The following is a 10,959-nucleotide window of genomic DNA, read 5'->3' as shown; positions in this document are numbered from 1 at the left end:
TTAATTTGTCTTTAAACTTTTTTATATCCTTTGAAATTAGCTTAAGTGAGTTTGGAAGTGCATTATAAATCCTTACCGCCATATGATACACCCCATTTCCATATATCACCAAATTTACTTGGGTCATCTTTAAAATGTTCTCTACACGAATCTCTAAAACCACATCCTTTCATTATTCTTACAGCTCTCTTTTGTAGCTTGAATACTCTTTCAGCATGAGACAAGTTACCCCAGAACATTATACTGTATGACATGACAGAAGGGAAATATGAGAAGTAAACTCTTTTTAATGTTTTCATGGAGACTATTTGTTTTACTTTTCTTATCATATAGCAGGCTTTGTTCAATTTCTTTATTATGTCTTCTATATGACCATCCCAAGTTGTCATTTTGGATTGTCAGGCCAAGAAATTTAGTGTAATTAGCACATGTTATAATAGCACCAAGTTCTCCCATATCCCTATCACACCTAGTTCTTGCAGTGAAGTTTATGTAGTATGTTTTTATTATATTGAGAGACATTAAATTCTTTTTAAACCAATCATCCAAAATCCTGTATACTTCATTTATTTTGGTTTTGAATTTTATTGTATTTGCGTGAGAAATTAACACACAGGCATCATCAGCAAAAAGTATATCTTTGGTAAATCATTAATATATATTATGAACAGCAATGGTCCAAGAATGGGTCCTTGTGGGACACCGTTGGTTATTTTATCCCACCTTGAGTTTACTTTGCTTCTATCTACTCCATTAAAAATTTCAGTTCTCTGTTTTCTACTTAAAAGATATGATTCAAATAGGTTATATTGTTTGTCCTTTATTCCATAGTACCGTAATTTGTTTAATAATATTTCATGGCGCTGCGTAGCCTGTTAGATGGGTATAAGCATTTCAGTGGAGCCTCTGAAACTTTGGTACATATCTACCAGACTACATGGAATCGTGTCCCAGAAGACATAATCTTATTATTGGCCTTAAATTGTTGAGTGTGTTAAGTTAACAGTGAAATAGATGGAACATAAAATAAACATTACTAACTTAGCAACTTAATACAGCTACATTTAGTAAAGAGTGAATTTTCATTTTCCTGTTCTTTGTATTCTGAGGATGTGTCCACGATGTGATAGATTTATGAATATGTAATATTTCATTTTGTATGATGAAGGTACTGGTGACAGTGAATGGCAGTGACCTAAATTTCTGTCTTTGTCATATGCTGATAATTCTTTTACAGATCCCAGTAACAGGTGATTCTCATACAGATAGATTTATGAATATGTAATATTTCATTTTGTATGGTGAAGGTACTGGTGACAGTGAATGGCAGTGACCTAAATTTCTGTCTTTGTCATATGCTGATAAATCTTTTACAGATCCCAGTAACAGGTGATTCTCATACAGAAAGTCAGACTGTAATACCAGAGGCAAAAGAAAGAAAACTAGGAGAAGAATCTGAATCACAGGGAGGAAAACTGCCAAAGAAGAGTCAGACTATAATATCAGAGGCTAAAAAGAGAAAATCAGAAGAAGAATCTGATTCACAGGAAGGAAAACCATCAAAGAAGATAGTAACATCTTCCTCCTCTAAGCTGATGGCTTTTGCATTTAAAAAGTCTTGAAACCCTGAGACTGGTTTCTGTGGAGTGTATTTTATGAATATGCAGAGTGGAAAGATTTTTTTAATTCAGTTTGTGTGAATTTTTCATTTTATATTTTATTCATAATATTAAGTATTTATAGTGTAATTACTTTAAACAAAGGTACAGTTTGTCATGTTCTAAAAGCAGCCCAGCCTTTCACCAGTACTTATGATGCTCCTTATGACTTTGTATTGAGTCACCTAATAAATCACATATCTGGCAGGCAAGGGCCAATGTGTTAAATGTCTGCGAAGCAACCACTAGGCAATGAAGTGTCGTGTGTTTCAACCCATTTCATTTGCAGTGTCTTTACATAACAGTCCTAATATTTCCTTTGAAATACAACATTATTCTGGCTGGCTACCTGTCTCTGTCTTTGTAAACCTATGGATTAACTTTTAATCTGTAATATAATTAAAAAATCATTTTATATACTTGTACTTTCATTAAGATAATACCAGCATCAGCTGTTATCGATAGTTATAGAATCCAAATCTTTGTATCTATTCAGAAAAACATTATTGATTGTTCAGTGATCTTGACATGTGTTCATAAGACCATTGCTGGGTGCTGAATATATGTGTTAGGAAATGTATGCATAGCATGGTGATCCTTTTGGGTTAGGCTACTTAATGATGCTTTCAGTGTTGAGACTATTATCAGATTTTAACCAGAATGAGAATATGCTGACAGATTTTATTAGAGCTCCCTAATATTGAATTTCATGAAAGTTAATTCAGTGGTTGTCGAGATATGTCGTATATATGTGTAAATGAATGGATGGAGTGAATTTAATGTGCTCTGCAGTGCTTAACTTTAAACGGCCGAATGTTATAATTACTGGCATCATGTAGCAAGCCGAGCTGCCCGAACGTTATAATTTTTAGAGGCAAGCCACGTGCTTTCTTTGTGAGTGCTGGCAGTTTGACCTTGGGTTTAAAACCAAACAAACTCATGAATGTTCATGTCAGATGTTTATTTGTTAGCTCTGAACAATGAAATCGTTTATCAGGGTACTGGTTTCGAAACTATTTACGTTTAGATATGACTGTTTATGACCTGGTGAGCCAATAGAAGTCAGCTTTGTTTTGAGAAACTAGAGGAGGAAATATTCATGGGCGCTTGCATATCAGTGCTACCAGAGCTTTCAAGGAAGTATTACACATTCAGGGATTGGTTTGCAGTGTTGTTTCCTCAGTTAGGACGTCAGTGGCGGATTTTCTAATATTTCATTATTAGTTAGGAAGTCACTGTCAGACTCCTATTATTCTTTGTATACCATTTTTATTGTGTATCTTGGAAGAGGTATAAACCCACTGAGCCAGTGTTACTTTGTGCATAAAGACATCTTTGTCACTGTGACTTACGGTATCAGTGGCAGACTGGCACTTTTCAACTGCTATTGCAATTATTTTGCATCACAATTTTGCAAGTGTTCCTAACAGTCTCGCTTTTTCAATCATCACAAATTATAGGATTTAGCTGGAAACCCCCTCCCCCAAGATGGAACCTCAAAAACGAGCCCAATACTCAAAACTCCTTGATGCTGAAGAACTGGAGGAAATATTGATGGAAGATGAATCTGATGAAGAGTTGGAAGAACTCGATGAGGTCATTGTCATCATCATCATCATCATCATCCTCAAGTAATGAAGCAGGGGAAATAGAGATCAGGTTTCGCGATAGAAGACCTGGGGATTCGCCAAAGCTACTAGATTTCACTGGTCCTCCGAGTGGAATCAACAGATCCGCTGCTCCCAATATAAATGCTCAGTCCTCTCCCTTTTCCATTTTCATTCTCTTTTTCCATCATATATTCGAGATCTTGGTACAAGAAACAAACAGATATTTTCATCAATTTTTGGCAAGCCAGGATGCTCCAGGCCCTTCTGCTCAACCGCCTGACGTCACAATTGAAGAAATGTCAAAATTTTTGGCCATAATAATTCAAATGGGCCACGATCAGCGGGACACCCTGAAAGATTATTGGTCAAGAGATGAGCAGTACTACACTCCATTCTATAATAACACCATGGTACGCAACTGTTTCTTCCATATTTTGAGATTCCTGCATTTTGAGAATAATGAAGCTCCTCCAAATCGAGATGACCCAGAGTACGATAGGCTCTGGAAGATTAGACAAATTTTCAACAGTCTTAACAGCAAATTTTGTGAACTTTACCATCCATCGGAACATCTTGCTGTTGATGAAGTGATAGTGCTCTTCAAAGGAAGAGTGGTTTTTCAGCAGTATATTCCAAAGAAACACAAAAGATTTGGAATAAAAATTTACAAGCTTTGCGATTCTCTGGGCTATACATATGACATGACTGTTTATTTGGGGAAACAAAGGCAACTTGCAACCGAAGAAATTACACCAACCCATGGCATTGTTCTCCAGCTAATTCGAAGAGTAGAAGGCTCAGGACACAAACTTTATATGGACAGCTATATCAGTTCCCCTGCATTGTATGACGATCTTCTAGAGCGTAAAATATATACGTGTGGCACCGTTAGCAATGACAGGCATGGAATGCCACAAGAAATTCGGCCCAAATTGATGAAATTGAAAAAAGGGGATATTGTGACAAGAGTGAAGGGGAATCTAAGTGTTGTTCTTTGGAAAGACAAGCGTGATGTGTATGTTCTGACGAATATGCACCCTCCTCCATTGGATGGCAACTTCCAAGATGAATCTGGCTGTGCTATCAAACCTCATGTAATTGAAGACTACAATGCACACATGGGCTTTGTGGATAAATCTGAGAGGATGGTAAACAGCTATGGCATGGCTCGGAGGACATGGAAATGGACAAAGAAATTATTCTTCCACCTCCTAGACATGACTATTCTCAGTGCATATCTGTTACACAAGTCATGTGATGGAAAAATGACGCACAAAAAATTCCACGAAATTTTGGTGCGTGATTTGATTCTTCAATCACATGAGGCGAATATCACGGTCCGTGGCATTTCTCGGGGGAGGCCAAGTTCATCTGGGGCCCAACTGAGTTAACTGGAGGTGAGACATTCAATGCACTGGCCATGTAAAAAGTGTGATGATGCACTGTGTGTGCTGGACTGCTTTGAGAAATGGCACACGCACGTCAGAGTGTAAACTGTGAAGTGACACAGTCCACACCAAATATTATTGTATATAGTGTCATCATATTTACATCACCACGATTCAAGGTTGAAGAAAAACAATGGGTAAGTCCTTTAGAAATTCATAACGTATATAATAACGATTATGTTTTGCATTTCATGACAAAATAATCACACTTAATTTTCATTTGTAAAAATTGCCCTTTTGTGTATATGTAGAAAATATTATTGTCTTTCGGGTTCTTTTTAGTTCATATTCCGATGTTGCATAGAACGGAAAATATGTATTTTTTTTTTCTGAAAGTTTGCAATGTTAAAGACTTGGGGCCATTTAAATTCCGGCCGTAGGAGCTGCCGGCAATTTAAAAGTTAGTATGTTACGGTTAACATGCCAAGAAGTATGGATAATTAATGTTTTCCTTGAATAGGAAGAGGCTGATGCAAGAAAGCCTGTATCTTTTGTCAAAATTAGGAATGTGTGAAGCTGTGAATTCTTGAGTTGCTTCAGTTACCACCAAATTTGCAGGACACTTAGTTCTTCTGTTAGAGTTAAAGTTCCAGCTTCGTTTGACTGGTCAAGGATGACCTAGGTCTGAAGACACTGTTGGTGTTATGTAAGTGTGGACAGATCTACACAGTGTTATATTTGAAGACTGACCCAGCAAATTAAAGAGGTTTACATAGGTCAAATAGGCTGTACAATTGTTCATACTGGGGTTAAGGAGCACCGCTGGCATCTCCATCTTGACCAGCCATGGCAGGACATAGCATTAATTTCAGACACCAAATGCAGATGCGTAGACAAAATCGTGAGGAGGCAACTGAGATTGAACTCCATCCCAGCAACAGGAACAGGGAGATGAGTCGTGAATGATTGTAGCTCATTGCTGCTGCTAGAAGAGCAGTGACTATTAGAAATTCACAAGGCAGAGTCATTGAAATATACTCAAAATTTGATTTTTACGCTAAAGGCATTTAATCACAGCTGGTTTCTTTCAAATATTTTTAGCTAGATTATAGTATTTATTGGTTATCTGCATCCAGGTCTTGCATGTATACTGGGCACTATATTATGTCTAAAGTAGGTTCTTAATGTCGTACATCAGATGTATCATAATATCCACCAGACTGTACAGGATAATTCATAAGTCTCTCTGGAACTTCCAAACTTGTCTTCCAATTTGACGTCCATGCTCACCTAACTGCTATTCTTCCTGGACGTTTGATGGGTGCACTTTCGACAATGACGCTCTTCTTCCCTGGCCTCCACAGTCACCTGACCTAACCCCCCCCATGATTTTTTCTTATGGGGTTACATCAAGAATCGTATGTACATGCCCACTATGCCACCTGATTTACCACAGCTACAGCAAAGGATAGTGTGGGCAATTGTTGCTATGTACAGTAAAATGTTGCAACGTGTGTGGCAGGAGCTTAATTACAGGATTGACATCTGCCACGTCACCAAGGTTGGCTATATCGAGCACGTGTAAGGTAAGACAGAAACTTGAAGTCTCTCTCTCTCTGTTGACATCCCCCCCTGTCGTGACCATCCCAGGTACTGTACCGCAGAGTTTGAAAATCCCGGAAGGACTTTTGTATTACCCTGTGTTAAGAATTTGAGTTGTTTTTGATGAACTTCTGAAGTTATTCTTCTTTTTCCCTATATGTAAGATATTACAGAAAGAAACTAGAAGCTTGGGGTAAAGAATCAATGTCGTGGGCAGTTAACACAGTTAGAGATAAGGTGTTGAATTTGTTGAAGGTTTTAAAAATGTTCAGTTTACCAAGAGCAACATTGAAAGATTACATGAACAGTAGATACAAGGAAGCAAAAGCTAATGACTATAGGAATGGGAAGAAAACTGTACTTCTATTCAAGTTCCAAATGAAGTGGTGAATTATTGTTGCTCGTGGAAAGAATTTTTTTTTCAGACTGATGACAAAAGATAACCAAAGAATGGCTTTTCAGTTAGCAATAAGAAACATACTATCGTGCTCATTTGCTATGGAAAGTGGGAGATCCGATAAGAAGTGACTGCAAAATTTGTTGTGAAGGCAAGTAAAACTGTCATTAAAGAAACCTCAATCTACATCTGCTCAGATGAAGAGGTTTACTCCTGTGATTGTTACAGCATTTTTAATTTTTTAAATTGAGATGGAAGGAATTAATTTTCTCTAAATCATTTGTTCAGTGTCAAAACCGGTATCAGAGTTGTCCAACATAAAGCCAGTTGAGTTATAGCTCTGAGGGGAAAAAATGATTTGTTCCTCTATGGTCAACAGAGAGAGGCCGTAGTGGCAGTGGTTATATGTATGGGTGCCTTTGATATTTTCATGCTACTACTGGTCATCTCAAGAAAGAACATGAAGTTGGTGTTATTGAGTGGGGGGACCCCCCAAGGCACAGTGGGAGAATCACTCTCCTAAGGGTGGGTACAACTGAAAACTTTCAGTAAGTGGTTTTGGCAGTTCATTGCAAATGTGAAACCCTCAGTTGATGATTGTATGTTGTTAATGCATGGTGGCCATTACTCTCATTAGTTGAATGTGGAGGTTACTGAGATGGCTTGATCCAGTGGTGTTGCAGTTGTATGTATTACACCTCACTTGGCAAAATGTAGCCTCTCGATTTGTCTTATATATGTCCCTTAAAGATATATTTTGTCCAGGAGATTGAGAATTTGTTGCAACATAGTGGTAGTAGAATTGTGATGATGTATCAAATAGACAAACTAATGGACATTGCCCATTGGCAGTACACAACAGCACACATTGCGGTAAATGGCTTTCATAAAACAGGTATCAATGTAACCAGAATATTATCAGTGATTAAAAATTTATAAAAGCTGCTGCTGTTCAAAGCACTGGCAGCAAATCATTCATTTACTGTTCCCAGTGACATCTCGCCTGTTTCTCACCTACAAAAATGTTCAGCCCAAACTGCAAATGCTGCTACATGGTAGCATGGATCAGCTACAGTAATACCAGTATCCACATAAAAATAAGCTCATGGAGAATGGTTAAAAAGAGAGAAGACAATAAGTGGAAGCACTGAAAAAAATATTGACAACAGTGCACCTAAAAGGAACACAACCAGTACTAAAAGCAGCACTTGTCTTCATGTAGCTGAGCTAAAGGAATTGACTTGATTTTAGTCAGCACAATGAAGAGGACAGTGAAGACGGTACACACTGTCTGCACCATAGACATTTATTCTCACAGTACAAAGGAGGAGAAAATGAGTTTGCTTCACAAAATGTGAATGGTGCAAGTGAACATGATGACAGGACTCTTTTCACGTGCAATGGCTGTCTTGACACCTAGCGTGATCTTTATGTCCTTTCTTTCAAATTGATGTTGGACTGATGTAATTGAAATGTTCATACTTGACACTGGTGAGAAATTTTCTCTTGATGGATATGGATGAAATGATAAACTCAGTTCTTCCACACCCCCCCAAAAAAACAACGTAATAAGAACCTCTCCAGTACAAGAGATCAAGTTGGAATATTATGTATTGCTATCCTTGTGAATTAATTGTTCCGGGTGTTGCGGGCGGGGGCGGTACTGATAGAATTGTGAAGTGTGGGCATACTTTCTTACCGATCGTGCTCTCGGCACTGGCGGCGGCTATTTTGTACCAATTGATTCGTATCTGAATGTAGATGGTAGTAGTAATTCTTTCGTGACGTCACGGAAACCATGTCAGGGTATGCACGAAAGTAATCTCGTGCTGCCCGTGCTAGTGTTTTCGTGGTTTTAGTGCGTTCTGGCCGTTCTGGCACTTCTGGTAATTCTGGTATGTGCGGTGCGAGAGAGATAGTGCGTGTGAGAGCATATGGTGTATTGGTTAAGGTTTCTGTGGTCATGAATTTGTGTGTTTAGATGGTTCGTGATGAACCTTAAAGGGTTATGTAAGACAAAGGTAATACACGTTTTTTTATCTTGATGTTTCAGGAGCACTCTTTTCATTATACAAAGTACAGTGGAATAAAAATGACCTACGTGAAATCATGGGAAGAATTTGAGAAAGCAGCAGAAAGGTTATATTTGCAAGATCCTATGAAGGTGGGTTTTGAATACGAGTTTTCGCCGTGTAAGATGGCGTTGAACAATAGTGTTTATAATAGTGAATGAAACTGCCTAAATGGCCATTTAATACGTGAGGGCCCAACGGCAGGGTGCATGGTTTTTGTACTGCATGCCAGATACCGGTGCCCTTTTCCGTTCTCTGCTCTGGCAAGTCAGATTCAAGCCACGTTTTATGCCCAACTCAAATATTAGAACGTGAGATCACTGTATAAAAAAGGCGAAAAATATTGCACTTACAGCTACAGGCCAATTTAATTACCAGTAACATTCTCTGACATATTTGAGAAAGTTATGTGTAACGGAGTAATTTTTTAAACTTGAACAAGGCTATTGCAAATGAATTTTGATTCCAAAAGAATCCCATTGGATAAAGACATGTTGAGTTCTACAGAAATCTTATGGGCTCCTAATACTAAAATTCTTACTGACTAAATATCTTGCCATCTTGCTAAAGCATTTGATTATGTCTGAAGGTTTCTGAATATAGTGTATAACAGTAGTTTTTACAGATATTTTGGACATTGCCCATTGTCCCACTTTTATAAACCACAGTTTTTAAGAAATGGATCCTGTTTCCTTCACCAGGTGACAGGATAAAAGTAAGGAATCAGTTGAGCTTCTTAGCAGTGAAGTCTTTCATCCTGCCACCTGGCATGAGCAAGTTTGTGAACCCCAGACCAGGATTTGAGACTAGCTGGAACACTGGACATTATCAAAAACATCAGTAAAGAAATTAGTCGAAGTCTTGTTTCATAATTTTCCTAAAACATTATGTGCTTCACAGTAAAAAGTGAACACAAATATACATTTACAAGTTAGAGAAACTGTAACTCTGACAACATATCTGTAGTATAACCTTTCTTTCTTTTCCAGGTGCGATACTCTATGAAATATACCCACAACAAAGGCTGCCTTTCCTTGAAGTTAACAGATGATGTTGATGTGAGTTAATTGACATGGACTATTAAAGAAATGTTTTCTCTAAAATTATACTGCATCATCAGCATAAATAATCATATTACTCAAATAATGGAACCATTTTGTTTCCAGTGTCTTCAGTATAAAACTGAAATTGTTCAAGATTTGAAGAAAGTTGAGAAGTTCATAAATAACCTTATGCGTCACATGGCTTCCAAAGAACAGTGATTTTCCTGTGATCTCTGTTATGGTGTTATACTCATGATGATACAAAGGAACACTGGAACATTTCATCATGTCTAGGATATGGTGTACAAGAACTGCTTTATATAAACAACTTATGGAAAGGCTGTTGCACCTATGTAAAATAAACATATTCTTTGTACAGTTGTTTACCTTATGTACTCCAAATCTTGGTCAATTAAGTGCATAACGGCTAAAGATCGTAAAAATGTTGGTGTGTATCTTGCTGCCATAGGCATATTGCTAGTGAGTACATACATGCATAGACAGCCTTAATCAGGAACACAGTTGTTATTTGGCTGAATGACATGATGGCTCTGAAATGTGTTCTACATTCATCCTACCCTGAAAACAATACACTGGTAATTTTCACTTTGTGCATCCTGTTGCCTTTATTATATACAATTCTTTATTGGAATCTATCATAACACAACAACATAAGGGTCAAAGTCAACATTACCTTAGCTACATGTTTTGGCTTTAAAGCCATCATCAAGCAAAATACATGGTTACCATATTCACACACTATTGAACTGCATTTCAGTGTGACAGTAGAACTGGACACTTGACAGCTATGTTACACTGTAAAATACAAGGTATAAAAATACAATGAATTATAAGATTTTTATAAAATGAAAGTTATATAATAAAATATGGTTAAAAACTCTTCATGTGCTATTTCATATTATGAAGTCAGATGTTGCAATCTTGTTGTTATATTCCAGCGTACATATAGCGGTATATTCATGACTTGTATACATATAGTAAACTGCTTGGAGGCCCATGGTATAGATGTAGTATTATTTGATATTAATTGTTTGACCGGTGCCTCATATTACAATGTATTTTGTCCGCTCTGGTAGGAATACAAATTGCACCTCAATCTGTGCGATCACACTTGTAGATTTATGTTTGCTACTGATTGTGGCCCTATGGTGGTGAGGTAGTTCAGACA

At 37.4% G+C, this 10,959-nt stretch overlaps 3 protein-coding genes across 8 annotated transcripts in view; all 3 read left to right on the top strand.

Moving 5' to 3' along the window:
• LOC111863134 (WD repeat and HMG-box DNA-binding protein 1) overlaps positions 1-2,077 on the top strand; it is a 63,327-nt gene extending 61,250 nt beyond the window's left edge. For all 3 annotated transcript variants that reach the window (XM_023849175.2, XM_023849174.2, XM_023849173.2), the window contains exon 12: positions 1,377-2,077. In XM_023849175.2, coding sequence (XP_023704943.1) covers positions 1,377-1,622 — 246 coding nt within the window. In that variant the 3' untranslated portion in view covers positions 1,623-2,077. The remainder of the gene's footprint in view (positions 1-1,376) is intronic.
• A 1,069-nt stretch (positions 2,078-3,146) lies between these two features.
• Positions 3,147-6,648, top strand: LOC111863154 (piggyBac transposable element-derived protein 4). Its single transcript, XM_023849204.1, has 3 exons — positions 3,147-3,289; positions 3,513-4,416; positions 6,514-6,648. The coding sequence occupies exons 1-3, from the start codon at positions 3,147-3,149 to the stop codon at positions 6,646-6,648; spliced, it is 1,182 nt and encodes a 393-aa protein (XP_023704972.1).
• Positions 6,649-8,451: 1,803 nt separating this feature from the next.
• LOC111863141 (signal recognition particle 9 kDa protein) lies at positions 8,452-10,146 on the top strand. 4 transcript variants are annotated; one of them, XM_023849190.2, is made up of 4 exons: positions 8,452-8,541; positions 8,709-8,819; positions 9,717-9,785; positions 9,894-10,146. In XM_023849190.2, exons 2-4 carry the CDS (start codon positions 8,748-8,750, stop codon positions 9,987-9,989), a joined length of 237 nt encoding a protein of 78 aa, XP_023704958.1. In that variant the 5' UTR covers positions 8,452-8,541; positions 8,709-8,747; the 3' UTR covers positions 9,990-10,146. The 4 variants fall into 4 exon arrangements, with proteins under 4 accessions (XP_023704958.1, XP_023704957.1, XP_023704956.1 ...); XM_023849189.2 differs by having other exon boundaries at positions 8,452-8,550; XM_023849188.2 differs by having other exon boundaries at positions 8,490-8,579.
• Positions 10,147-10,959: the final 813 nt, after the last annotated feature.

Source organism: Cryptotermes secundus, unplaced genomic scaffold (genome assembly GCF_002891405.2).
Source record: "Cryptotermes secundus unplaced genomic scaffold, Csec_1.0 scaffold6, whole genome shotgun sequence".
Lineage (NCBI taxonomy): Eukaryota > Metazoa > Arthropoda > Insecta > Blattodea > Kalotermitidae > Cryptotermes > Cryptotermes secundus.
The sequence above is the reverse complement of the archived record's forward strand: the minus strand, read 5'-3'. Positions and strand labels throughout refer to the sequence as shown.